Consider the following 14,382-nt stretch of genomic DNA (forward strand, 5'->3'; position numbering starts at 1 on the left):
GCATCACACTGAGACTGTGAAAGTGAAAGACTATTTACTGAAGTGTCTTATATTAAGAGAAGAAATTGAAACAATATTTATCTTTTGTTCACCAAGTTCATACTTATTTGCGCAGCTTTCAATATTCAGCATGCAAAGGACTTTGATATAAAATTAAGTATTTATTATAATAGTCTTGTTTTGCAATATTGCAGAGCCTCCACAACAGATCAGCCAAGAATCGGTGAAATATTTTCAAGGATCTATTGATCTAAATGAACTCTTGACAGAGATCCATTGCCTACGGATTCAGTTGGAGAGAAGTATTCAGACCAACACCAGTTTACGTCAGAAGCTTGAAGAACAACTTCAACAAGGACAAATCAAAGCTGAAGGCAGTCCTTCCACTATTAATATAAACTATCTCTTAACAAGAGAGCAGAGACGTGCTGGGAACAGACGTTTGTTTCAAGGTAAATAATTCAACAACATTTCCTTGTGTAAGAGTAGTAGCATGATCAAAGTAGCTTTGACTTTTGCAGGCACTGTACCTCATGAATAAATTACAACAGGGTCAGAGCACAGATATGTTTATATTAAACAAATTGTCAGAACATTCCATTTGTGCTATCAAAAGTTGGGTGAAGTATTTAAAACATTCTTCTTATTTGCTCTTGGACAGTGGCCAGGATACTGCTCATCCTTATTTCATTGAGCATTGAGACTCCACAATACAACATAGGACTGGGTTTTGGTAGTAACTAGATTGAATAAGAATATGAGGTTCCCTCCATGAAGGACACTATTTGACCAAGTCTGAGTTTTATAACAAATTTACTGGGATTTTTTAAGTCATTATTCAGCCCCAATAAACAATTGAGGTTTATTAAATTTAGTTGTACAGATTTGAATACTCAGTGTCTGAGATGTTTGTTCAGTATCAAAGTCATAAATCTACTGTGTCTCTGTGCTTGCATATTGATGTTCATTAAGCTTGTGAGAGTGTAAACACGTTTAACCCATTGTTGTCTTTTAAAATGTTTAGTGTTTGAAGTTCCTCCTCAAATAAATTTTCACCTAAATTTAGTTCCAAAACCAGAAACACTAATATATAATTTTCTCAATTCTTTGGAGTCCAATGCAAAGGCGGGAGTGTAGATGGTGAAAGGGGTCAGGAGGCAAGCCATGTTGCAACTTCCCAGGACAGGGAAGGGAGGGAGGCCTGTTTACTTAGATGCTCCAAGGTCCAAGGAGGGGTTGCTCTCGGCACTGTTAACTTAAAAAGTGGCCTGGCCCCAATTTAAGTATCTAATCCTTTAGATTTCCCCAGTGATGCTGCCTTCATGCTGTACTTGCATTTTTGTGAAAACACTTAATAGATTCTGAAGCTGACATGTCTGTTTCTGCTGAAGATGGAAGAGGAAATTTCCACTCTCATGCATTTCCAACATCACCAAAATCTGCTAACATTCCTGCAGGTGTCACTGTTGATGATGGGTCAATGTTCAGAATCCCAAGTATGTACCATGTATAAGAGATGATCTCTTTAATTTTCATAATAAGACTTCTAGGGATGAAATTGTGACAATAATTTTCTTGAATTTTGTCCATTGGCAGTATTAAAGTTTTTTTTTTTATTCATGCATGGGACAAGGGTGTCATTGGCCAAGCCAGCATTTATTGCCAATCCCTAGGTAAGGATGGTAGTTTCCTTTCCTAAAGGGCATTAGTGAACCCGGTGGATTTTTCCTGACAATCAACAATGAATTCATGACCATCTTTAGACTCTTAATTGCACACTTTTATTGAATTCCAATTCTACCATCTGCCATGGCAGGATTTGAATCCAGGTCCTTAGAACATTACCTGGGTCTCTGGATTAACAGTCCAGTGATAATACCATTAGGCCATTGCCTTCCCATTAGTAAAATTTGTGTTCTTTTTGTCATTGCATTTTGCATTTTAAATTAAACCAATCAGTTTGTGCTAACTTCAAGATTTTCATGAGTCCAATATACTGTTTATTTCACCAGTTTTAGTTCTGTGCAGTTTTGTAAATTGTCAGTCATTATTTCCCAGTTTAGTCTGCTGTCACGTTTGGCTTCACACTGATTTTTTTTTTAAATTAATCTATTTTTCTAATCTACCTGTTCAGAGAGCAGGTGGAAACACTGATTTTCTTTTCATTTGTGGCAACATTTGTTTATTTGCTTGGGACAAATGGCAGACAAGGGCTCACATCTCATTTAACAGTGAAATTCACAGCTATATTGTTTAGTTTTCTTTGTTTTAAGTTTGGATAATTAACTGCTTCTTATCAATCTTGTAGCTTCAGCATTCACAGTGCAGCATTTCTTTACTCAATAGCACCTAAAAGAAATGCTACAATACCAATATTGATTGGATCAACTCATCTGAAACATTTTTATTTGGGGCAGAATTTTCTTCTCTTGTCCTTTACCTTGCTTTCTGCAAAAACACATTCTGCATATGGACATTGGGTATAGATCAGGAGATAAAACATGTAGTGCAAATCTATATGAAACTAAAGTTAATCGTAGTTAATAAAATGGGATGCAATGAATATAATAATATAATATAATATAATACTGGTTTTTTTAAACCAATAAATAGTTTTGTTTCTCTGTATGTATATGTTTCTCCCAACTTGCATTTTAAAATATATAATAATACAGCTAATTCTGAACTTGAAATGTTTCTTTTAATTTACAACTTCTAACTTTCATTCAACTTAGGAACCAAAGAACTGCCAAAAGATGAGTTTGATGGTTCTTCACATTACAGTGATAGTTCAATAGAAAACCTGTCACACAAACCTTCTAGAGTCCTACCAGAGCTTCAGAAGCTGGCCGACAAAAATGGGCAACATGTGCTTGGACTGTTAGAAAATTATAATGCACTGCGCAAACAAATCTCTGACAGCCGGTCACTGCTTCATGGAATGGATACATGTCTTGGTGATGTGGCTGCTTGTCAGACTACTGCTGCAAAGGTAAACCTGTGTATTTTACGAAATGTATATTTTAAGAAACAGCAATATTGCAAAAATGACCTATTACTGCAAGACATGGTGCCAAAACTGAGCACATGTAAAACAATCTCCAGTACATTTCACCTTCACAATACCAGCTCTAAGAGGGAAATGAACATACCTTGGATGATAAAAGACTGAAGCATGATCCCCACTCTGTTTATTTAAGCATCACACTTGTCAGAACTCTTACGTATAGACACTTTTTTAAAAAAAAATTTAAAACCTACTTTAACCTCCACCTTAAATGTTATGCACTTTAGTAGGAAGAGTAGAAGAGTAGACTATTTTGTAAACTAGGAAAGGCTTCAGAAATTTGAAGCACAAAGGGACTTGGGAGCCCAGGTTCAGGATTCCCTTCAGATTAACATGCAGGTTCAGTTGGCAGTTAGGAAGGCTATTGCAATCTTAGCATTCATTTCAAGAGGGCTAGAATACAAGAGCAGAAATGTACTACTGAGGCTGTGTAAGGCACTGGTCAGACCGTAATTGGAATATTGTGAACAGTTTCATGCCCCATATCTCAGGAAATATTTGCTGGCATCGAAGGGGGTCCAGAGGAGGTTTACAAAACTGATCCCCAAAGAAGGGCTTGTTATATGAGAAGCAGTTGAGGATTCTAGGTCTGTTTATGATGAAGTTTAGAAGGATGGGGGGGAGGTGGAGGTGTGGGGGAGGGGTGGGGGCGTGGGGAATGGGATCTGATTGAAACTTGCAGAATACTGAAAGGCCTGGATAGAATGGACATGGAGAAGTTGTTTCCACTAGAAGGAGAGACCAGGACCTGAGAGCATAGCCTCGGAGAGAAGGAGCAACCCTTTAGAACTGAGATGAGGCGGAACTTCTTCAGCCAGAAGGTGGTGAATCTGTAGAACTCATTGCTGCAGAGGACTGTGGAACCCAAGTCATTGAGTGTATTTAAAACAGAGATAGATAAGGGATCAAGGGTTACGGGAGAAGGCTGGAAAATGGGGTTGAGAAACAGATTAGCCGTGATTGAATGGTGGAAGAGACTCGCTGGGCCAAATGGCCTAATTCTGTTCCTGTATCTTAGTTACTTTGTAAAACAAATGGTGATGATTGTGCTTGTGCAGCAAACAACATAGATTTGTATATTCCATTCTTAATATGCACTTAGTTAAGAACATATAGACATAAGTATTCCAAAGCATAACAGATTCTTATGTAAATTTGGACAAATCGGCAATTCGATTTTTAATTAAACCACTGTGACAATACTGTGGCTTTAAGAGGTGTATTTTGTCCTCGTTTCCTTTCTGAAGAAAGGTTGAGAGAGAGGCTCCGAGCGGTCTGCTCAGACCAACTAGAGTAAAATACTTGTGAGGCCTTGGGTTTTTTTTTAAAGTTGAAACAATCGAAGTAGCCTGAATGGGTGGCTCCCACAGAACTAGGATTTTTAGTTTCCAGTAGCAATTGCTGGGGTCTTGAAGCTGGATGTGGAAACTGTTTTTCCTCTCTCGAATACAGGTAGAAGCTGGGGTTCTGTTCCTGCTAATGGAGTTGCATGTGAGACAGACTGTTTTAGTGAATTTGTCTTTGTCAAGGGTGTGTTTATGAGATGCTACTGTATTGGAACAGTTACTGCTTAGTCGTTAAATAATCTATTATCCTGTTAAGTTTTCCAATAGAGTTAAGTTATTCCAATCTCTTCTTTCTTTTGTTGTATTTTAACAACAATGAAATATGTTTAGCTTAACATTGAGTAGTTTTGACCAATTGAATTGCATGTGAAACACAACACCCTACACTCACCTTTAAAATAAGAAAACGTTAAGGTTTAGACTATCTTCCGTATCTGTTTTGAGGGGTTTGGTCTGGTCCATAACGTCACCAAAACCTTTCCTAGTTCAGATCAGCCTTGAAACCTCTTCTGAGACTTGATCCAGTTTTTAATCGTTGAGGGCACAAGTGGATGCATGAATTCTACTCTGAATCCTGGATATACTTGAAAGTCTTGCTGCTTCATATTAAAAAGCACAATTTTGTTCCCAATTTTTCTATCCAATGGCACGTGGAACTACCCTGATGTGAATTGGAGTTGGATCACAGATAAGTTGAATTATTGGGACAGTGAAGTGATAATAAATACCTTTTGCATTATGCTGGAACATGCTGTTTCAACATCAGAAACAAGAGATAACAAGGTGTAGAGCTTTATGAACACAGCAGAACAGGCAGCATCAGAGGAGCAGGAAACGTCAGCTTTCCTGCTCCTGTGATGCTGCCTGTCCTGCTGTGTTCATCCAGCTCTACACCTTGTTATCTCAGATTCTCCAGCATCGGCAGTACCTACTATCTCAGAAACAAGAGATATTTGTCTTTTTGTTACTGTGCTGCTTATAAGCTATTTACTTTTTAATAAAGTTGACTCTAATTTACTTGTCTTTAATTTTTCTGCTCCAGGAACCAAATGAACCTTGCTTAAAGGACTTGGCCTCAACTGTAAAAACATTGGAACAAATGCTTGAGGAAGCAGGACACTTGCTAAAATGCTTCTGGAGGATATCTTTACCGATCTCTTCTGCCAGCTCTAGTCATCATACGCAGGTACAAAGAACACATTTATTGGGCTACAACAATGTCTTTTTCTAAAACCATCTGATGTCCAGCCTTAAAGCAAATTTTTTTTTATGAAAGAGAGTTATTCTGTTTTTGGTTTAGTGATGTAGAATCATAGAACCATGCAGCGTGGAAGGGGTCGGTACGTTGAGTTCCAAAGCTAAAGTCCTGAATCACAGTTCAGTGCCAACGTAATTGAAGTCCAGTTCTGAAAGCACTTTTATGGCTTTTTGTCCAAGTGCCCGACTAATTTGGTAGATAAATTATTAGGCACAAAGCCATGTGGAGCAAGAGGATAGCAAGTTTTAATCCCATGTTGATACTTAGCAAGCCGGAGGCAATTCCACAATGCAGGGAACAATATTATTCAACTTTATCATAGAATTAGACAGCATAAACGGGAGGCATTCAGACAGTTGCCTGAGCCAGCTCTTTGAAAAAGCTATTTTGACTAGTCCTGTATCCATGTGCTTTCACCATAGTTAATATATCCAACTTCCTTTTGAATTCCTTGACGTTTCCCTATACTAAGGGGAGATATTTCTCAATTTAAGCTGAAAGGTTTTGTACAGATTAATGTGTTTCGTACCTTCCAGCACAATGTTCTCTCTGATGAATTGAACTGTTGGCAAATATGCTGTGTATTCATGTAAGGAAAGAATGCAACAGATGTCAATCTTAGCATAATGACTTAGCTATGTGGGGAGTGATGGTGAATATGTAAAGTTATCTTCTTTAAAGTTCTATTCCACTGTAGTCCAGCATTTTGATAATTGACTAATGAAGACTCAAGAATTACACAGGGATATTATCATATGTTAATTTTTTCTTTGCCCTATAGGGAAAAACTGTGACAGATGAAATTTACCGGCTACGCAAGAAATTGACTGAACAGGAGAAACTCTTGCATGGCACAGTTAAACGTCTTCGTACGACTAACCAGCTTAAAGAGGGAATGGAAAAGGTCATCATTAACCAATGTATGTAACCATACCAGTCGTCATCATTTGTTTCTGCTTCTTGATCAAGCTGTTTTCAAAGCATCATGTTTACTTTGGTTGTCTTTGTCTTCGTTTTTCATCTCCTTTTTCAATTGCTAATATTTTTTCTGGAAAATATTGAAAAATCCTGTGTTGGTTGTTCTTCATTTTTGTAAAAACCAATAATTTGCCACACGGGAGCACAATTTTGCCTACTCACCTGGGAAACACATGCTGCTTACATATCGGAGTCAATGATTAAAGGTTATACCATCAATAGGTACCCCATACAGTCCTTTATTTTTATTTCTAACTTTTTACATTTTCTCCATATATCATCTCAACTGATCTAATTATTTTAATTCATGCTTTGAGATCGTGTCCCTGTTTTGTATTGCACTACTAGAAAAGTTATTAGAATTATCTATGTGTCATGCAATTTAGATTCACAAATGCATGCAATACTCCTAAGTACCTGTGGCTATTAGCTGTACCTTATCAAGTGGTAAAATGAGTAACCTAGCAGCTCACCTTTAGTCATTTATTATTACTTAGATGACCCAATAATTCAACTTGTATGTGAATCAACTCCATTCCATTTCAGGCAGTCCCATGAACCAATGAGCTGAAAAATCGAGAACAAAATTGCATTTTTTAATATAAAACAGCTGGCAGCACTAACAGCAAGATTTTCAAGTGTACCCAGGATTCAAACATAGACTCCAAGCATCCACTTGTGCCATTAGGATTGAGAACTAGACTGAGTGTTAGCTGAGTTTTTGAGATGGATCTGAGCTAGAACAGAATTTGGTGTTTTAATTTACAAATCTAACAGCAAATTTATCCAAATTTATATATGAATCTTCTTTGCCTTGCAATATTCATGACTATATTTTCTCAACTGGCTACAGATTAAGAATGGTACACAGAAATCTGGATATCCATTCACATATTGGAAATCAGTGTGTTACCTGCTGTGCTACTACCCTGCCCAGTGTCTTTTTAAGGTTGTCATCTGTGTATTACATAATTTAAGTATATCTGTGGCGTATTTTTTAATTGAAATGTTTTATTCCTTTTAAAGTGTCATTAACCCATGATGTTCTAAAGAAAGCTAGAGGAAATCTGGAGGTGAGTGAAGCAATCAAATAAACTATGATAGAAGATGGTTAAAATTTTGATAACAGTTTGATTTGGTGATAATGGTGCTTTCTAGTACTATAATTTCTAAAGTTATCTCTACTGGTTCTGTTTTCCTTCCCTAACTTCTGATAAATATCCTCCTTTGCTCCATTTTAAAATTTGAGGTAGCTTCAAGTACTAATTTGTGATGTTTTGTACAAATGTGGCCACCCATTTAGAGGAACAATATATATAAAGAATTAATAAGTCCCGAATTGATTTAGTCAGATGTTATCAGGGATACAGGCTCATGGTTTTGGAGAGATAGTTCAGAGGTTAAGGAATGGTCTGTCAGAAGTCTTCAGAATTAAGTTATGAATTGTGTTTGTTTACAAACATGGCAAGCCTTTACTGAGGAGCACACAAATTTAAGATATTCCCAAAGAAAAGTATTTAGAAAAAGATTCCTCGCATAGAACATTGCAGAATATGGAATCAGCTGAACAAACATTGTTGAAAAGCAGGATTGTTGAACTTTAGTTGTTTGAAAAAGGGTAATATTGATGATTAGCAGAATAAACAGAAGAATCGAATTAGATTAGGTAGCCCATTTGGAGATAAAGCATGCCCAATAGGTTGAAAGGCCTGTTTGTGTATCGCAACACTGTGAATTTACAATTCAGTCTTTTAACAGCTGTTCTTTTCTAATAAAAGTTGAGTGGTATTGATGTTTTGAGCCAAGACTGTTACTTGTGGAATCAGTTAATACAGACCTTATGAACTGGCCAGTGGAAATATAGCTTCATTAAGGCAACTATGTATAGATGTTATTTTCCATAGTGCAGACTTGCTATGTCTGTTACTAGTGGTTGTTTAATTTTGCCTGATTGCCTGTGTATATAAAGAGGACCCTTTCATTTTGTGTAATGCAGTTATCACTAGTGAGCCCAATTTGATTGATTGACAGAATAATAAAATTGCCTGAGGATCAGCCTCTGGTCTTGACCAGAAGTATGAAACAAGCACGTAGAAAATTGACAGTGCATTTTACACTGAGCTTGACACTCCTTTTGCTTAAAGTCATTAATGTTTCAAAAGTAATAAATAATAACAGGGAGTGAAGTGAATAGAAAAGAACATCAAGTGTGAAATCATAACAGCTGCCAATTCATGAGGAGCTTGTTTCACAACAGTAGCAAGAACTAAATTCCCTCTTATTCTTCTTATTGCTCCATTAACTAAAACTACTGTTCTTTGAAATGTTTTGAACTAGAAATAATGAACAATTAGCATTTATCTCTGAAGTTTTGTAGCCTAAGAAAATGATACAATGCAGCATGTGGACAGGTGTTTATGCCGCAATATATTTAGTACAGATTTGCCACGTGAACTGAGCTTGGCTAGCCCCACAAAACCATCTCACTTCTTAGAATTTCAGCTGATACAAGTTTTCGTTGGTCAATATTTATAAATTTGAAAGAAATTAACAGACTAATGCTGAAGCAACCCTAAGAGTTGTAGTAATTAATACGCTTAAATGTTAGATCTCAATTTATTCTGTTATAAACAAACAAAAAAGAAGGATGAACTAAGCTACTGAGTTTGTTCTATACCATCATGGTGTAATTCTACATGCCATCTCTAACAGTCACACATTGTTCAAGGAGGGTACATTAACTCTGCATGCTTAAATCAAAATAGATGTGAACATGTTGATCATCCAGTCTTTGTACTTTTGTTCTGTCTCTCTGTTCCGTTCACTTTCACCTCGTTTTTAAATGTACTGACTTCTTCTTATGATCTGTAGGTAATACTGCTGAGAAGGGTCTGTGGGATTTTGCTTTAAATAGCAATATAGCAGTGTGTCAGAGGACTTGCTCAATGATTGGGCCAGATATCTACTGATGCATTTTCCCTGATTAAATGAATAACGGTGTTTTCAGAGCCAGATACATGATATGCAACGCCAATGTCTCAGTCCCAAACAGATGAGACTTTTCTTCCTTTCTTCCCTTATGTGAATATTCTGTTTATAATTTTGAGATACTAGGTGCTCAGACTCAAAAGAACATGTAGAATGCAATCATCAGAAAAGTAGGAGTGCTGTGAAGATGTACTGTCTTATTTTCCTTCTGCATGCAGGGTACTTAGCTCTGCAATTGATTACAGGTGCAAGCTGAAAAGGACACTCCGACCAGCAACCAGAGGTTTTATAATGTAAATAATCTTGTCTCAAGCTGATACCTCAATCTTGTCAGGTATCAGGCTAGTCAGGTACACAGAACTGCCAAGGTGACCTCAGCTTAACTCACAGAATCATACTAATTTTGACGCAAGGCCATCAATCTGAAAATGAACCTTTTTTTTTCTCCCTCCCATTATGTTGCCTGACCTGCCTATTTCCAGCAATTTCTGTTTTTAATTTTATTCCAAATGCCCAACTTCTGAGTATTCTGCTTCTGTAAACATGCAAACATCACTCTATAAATAATAAGCCTTCCTACGTACATTGCTGGCTAAGTGGTAATTTGATTCAGTGGCTAAAGTATAGTTTCTAGTGCCACTTCAGTAGTCCATCACATTATCTTACATAGTATTCCAGTACAGAATGGAGAGTGTGCTGCATTGTCAGGGGTGGAAACAATCCAATAATACAGGATCATCTTTCACTGTTCACGTGGCACCTCGATCAGCTATAAAGGGAAGACAGTGAAGGTGACTGTGCACAAGGATGAGACCAAATAAACTGAAAGTGTATTTGCATTCAGTTAAGTTGTACAATATAATTATCCAGTCTGGATTGAATTTTGCGGCTTTTACCAGGGATAAACAGAATGTAAAGAGATTTTATGATTGTTTTTATGAAGTAATTGCTTTGCTTGCCTAAAATGGCCACTGTTTCCCATACATTTGCAGATAGGGTCTTGGCATCAGCTGGCCTCAACAGGGTCAAATCAATTTAGGAAATAAGCTCAGAAAAATATTGCTTTTAAGGCATTATGCAATGTTGGTGAAATAGTGGTGCTGGTTGTACATATTGGAGGTAGATGAAGGTTTATCCCCATTCTGGGATGATTTATAAGAATTACTAGGGACAGTGGGGTGATTTTCTAGGAGTTAGCAGGGCTGAATTCAGTGATATTGTATGAGTGATGTATCAGAGATACATCTATAATCTATAGGAAATACTATGATAAAATATAGGCAAATTGGGGGTAATTGTTTCAGATATTTGAAAGCAACTGAGAGGGTGGGATTTAACAGAAGTATGAATAATATAAAAGTGGAATTGAGTGCGGGAAAACCAGTATTCACTATCTCTGAGGCTGGCCACTGCTTTCTGTCACGCCTGACTGACGTCAGCTTCTTCGCACATGCATGCTCTTTCTGCCACTGAGGTGTTGCATTTGAACCACTTGCAGCCTTATTTTTAATCCTCTTTGCTGAGGTTGTCTAAATTCTTCTTTGTGCTTTCACTGTAAGTGCTGTTCCTACCTGCTGTTTTCATTTGAGTCAAGGGAGTATGTGTTCTTCCTTTAAATCAACAGCTGTTTTGTAGCGAACGAGGAAATTATTAGGTTCTATTAGGGATTTTTTAAAAATTGAAATGAGTTCATTCATTTCTATCACACTGTACACATGCAAACATACTTCCTTGTGTGAGAAAAGCAATTGATTGCAAACTTCACTTTCTAAAAGCACAGTATTAAATTAAACCAGTGAGTTTTCAGATTAAAATGAGATTATTTAACTATTTTAACAAGATTTTAATAATATTATAACCAGTTTTTAAATATTTTGAAAGTTTAAGATGTTGAAAAGTAATCATTAGTATTTGCAATGATAAAATGCAAATTTGCATTTTAATATTTGTATTCTTTTTTGCATGAATTCACCTCCAGTTGCGCTTCCCTGTATTAATCAGTACACTTTGTGGCTAAAATTCTAACCTTACTTTTCAAACTTACTTAATTCGGTGTTTTACTCCTTTTTCCTTTTCTCTCTCCACTCTTGTCCTTAACCGGAGCATTTGCAGATGAATCATTACATGGTTTTTGATCTTAAAGGCTTTCCAAAGCAAAGTGAAGGTTGGTGATGTGTGTAATCGCTTGTGTGACTGCATGAAAATACTTGATTCACACTGATCTTAAGGTTCTAGGTTGGAAATGTTTCACTTGAATTATCTGATGGTTTTTCTGAAGAAGGCTCTAGGCCCGAAACGTCAGCCTTCCTGCTCCTCTGATGCTGCTTGGCCTGCTGTGTTCATCCAGCTCTACACCTTGTTATCTCAGTGCTGTTTCTTTGCTTTATTTAGTTCTAAACTTACAGGAGCAGGGCATCTTGCAAAGTACCTTGTCCGCTGGATGTTTTCCTGCATTCTTTAGCAATAGCTATGTTTTGTCACAGAATTGCTAGACCTAAGAATTAGTAATTATTGAGTGAGGGCAATAAGCCATCTGGAATCTTGGCAAACAAAGGCACAAAAAGCGTATCTCTGTCAAATGAAATTTAGAGAAATTTTAAATAAATACCGAATTGGAATGGGTAAATTCATGTAATATTAGATATAGGAGGAGAAATAGAGACAGTCAGAGATAGGAGAAAAGAAACAAAGGGAAAATAATTCATTTCTATTTTATTTTAAAATCAACTATTCTGTGCCTCGAAACAAGACTCTACATTTTAATTGTTCATCTCTGGGAAGGAGAGACTGATTGGCAATCATTAACTAGTATCATGGCTGTAAGTCTGGCAAGTTTAAAAGGTCTATTTAATGTGCAAATACAGAAACTTCATGAAAATTAAGGAGAGATTCCAGATGAGATATTTCATAAAACTAGAGTGCCGTTAATCAGCCAGCAACTCATGGTACTTTGCAATTCAAACGTTATTTTGCCCTCGTCACAAGTCGCTGACTGATTTGCACATTGGTCCAAATTTACTGAAGAAATATGTTAAATCCAATGTAGAGCAGTAAGCTGTGAATTCTAGCTCAGTGCAGTAGAGTAGCACAATTCAGAAAGATTCTGCAGAGTTTCTAACATTCCCAAATTAGAGTCATCCCAACCTCGATTTTTTTTTTCATCAGACATCAAGCATTTTCCTGTTGTGATTCCTTCCACCTAAGGGACTGAAGCCAATGTGAAGTGTATTTTGAGCAAGGAAATTTGCGTGAAGCCTGGAAAAACTTCATATTACGCAATGTTTTACAAAAAGCACCTTCAATGTAAAAGGTGTTTTATTAACAATTTTGAAGACTAGTTGCATTCCACTAGATAATTATCTCTGTTTAGTGCAAAGAAGCAAAGTTGTTTTTAACATAGTGTTCCAGATGGCTCATGAGAATTAATAATGTAAACAGTTTAAAGTCAGTCTCCCTTTTTCTATCAGTTGATGTATGTATATCTTTATAAGAATATGGAAATAATTCTATCCAAGGACTGGTTTACCCTTGGAATGATAGTAGTACATATCCATGTATTTAACTGTTGGATCGTATTCAGAGGAACCTTTGCATAAACCTCTAAAATCTCTTGTTCATACTCATCCAAGCTAGGGGGAAGGATGTCAAAGGTTAAATTCTTGTTTAGGGTAGTAATGTTATTGACGCAATTGTTTTCAGAGATTTATGCTAACAGTCTGCTCTCTTTTAAAATACTTTGTTTTGCATGACAGCAAATCAGTCAAAGCAACTAAATTTTAATCTTGTGATGTTGAATGCATCATTTATCCAAGTTCTGAATGTTTGTGAAATTATATTGTGATGGTATGTGATAGTTGTGATAGCATATTGTATAAATTTCACAGTTGTAATTTCAGGGTTCTTACAAAATCATCTCAACAGTAAATTATTTTTCTTCTTCAAGCAGATCCAACCTTCCGAAGCTCCACCAACAAATGGAAATAACTAATTTAGTTAATACAGCTGTGATCAAATTTTCCAGTGAAGAGGTTTACTGTATTCCTCAAACGTTTGACTCTTTAACATCATTTGCAGCGATTGAAAATAATTTCTTTTAAAGTATCCTGTTAAGTTGCAGGTTAAATTGCTGAAACATTTTTTTTGTGTTATTTTTGTCTGGAAATGGCTTTTTTGCACAGAGGTGCAGAATTGTTTCTGCATGCAAAAATGTTAGATGTAACCATGAGTACTTGTCAAAAACCGTAGCTGTTGGAACAGTACAGGTGAAACATTGTGGATTTAAAAAGAGTGAACAGTTAAAAGGATGTTTTAAGATTGTAATAATTAATGACTTTAAAGTAATGTAGAGCATCAGAAATGTTGGAACATTTCAGAACTCAATTTTTATAGAAGAAACCTTTGTACATTCCCTTAGTTCAGTAATAATTGTAGTGTGTAAAAATCAATTTTGTAAATAATTCAGAGGTCAGAGTCTGACCTGCTGCAGGCTGTGTGATTATTGTATTGTGCTGTTGTATAATGTTTCTTTCTTGGTACTGAGATGTTTGTAAGGTACTGCCTTGGCCTTATGATTGATTCTTTTTCAATTGCTTTGTTTGTGTTTTTATGGAAAAGATTGTGATGTAGAAGTTTTTAAATTGTGAAACAAGCCTGCCTTACTGTACATTTTAGAATGTATGGACTTCAGTCTGTTGTCTATTTTTCAAAATACATTTTATATCTTCACTGAACGTGTGTCCATCCGT

At 36.4% G+C, this 14,382-nt stretch overlaps 1 protein-coding gene across 15 annotated transcripts in view; it reads left to right on the forward strand.

Moving 5' to 3' along the window:
- The window catches only part of LOC109918587 (myomegalin-like), an 84,367-nt gene extending 70,005 nt beyond the window's left edge, over positions 1-14,362 (forward strand). For 5 of the 15 annotated variants that reach the window (XM_048613600.1, XM_048613588.1, XM_048613596.1 and 2 more), the window contains 8 exons: positions 195-452; positions 1,359-1,496; positions 2,736-2,992; positions 5,456-5,599; positions 6,453-6,591; positions 7,676-7,722; positions 11,750-11,801; positions 13,581-14,362. In XM_048613600.1, coding sequence (XP_048469557.1) covers positions 195-452; positions 1,359-1,496; positions 2,736-2,992; positions 5,456-5,599; positions 6,453-6,591; positions 7,676-7,722; positions 11,750-11,801; positions 13,581-13,621 — 1,076 coding nt within the window. In that variant the 3' untranslated portion in view covers positions 13,622-14,362. The remainder of the gene's footprint in view (positions 1-194; positions 453-1,358; positions 1,497-2,735; positions 2,993-5,455; positions 5,600-6,452; positions 6,592-7,675; positions 7,723-11,749; positions 11,802-13,580) is intronic. The other 10 variants (XM_020518514.2, XM_048613601.1, XM_048613598.1 and 7 more) reach the window with 8 other exon arrangements.
- Positions 14,363-14,382: the final 20 nt, after the last annotated feature.

This window comes from Rhincodon typus, chromosome 28, assembly GCF_021869965.1.
Source record: "Rhincodon typus isolate 14 chromosome 28, sRhiTyp1.1, whole genome shotgun sequence".
NCBI lineage: Eukaryota > Metazoa > Chordata > Chondrichthyes > Orectolobiformes > Rhincodontidae > Rhincodon > Rhincodon typus.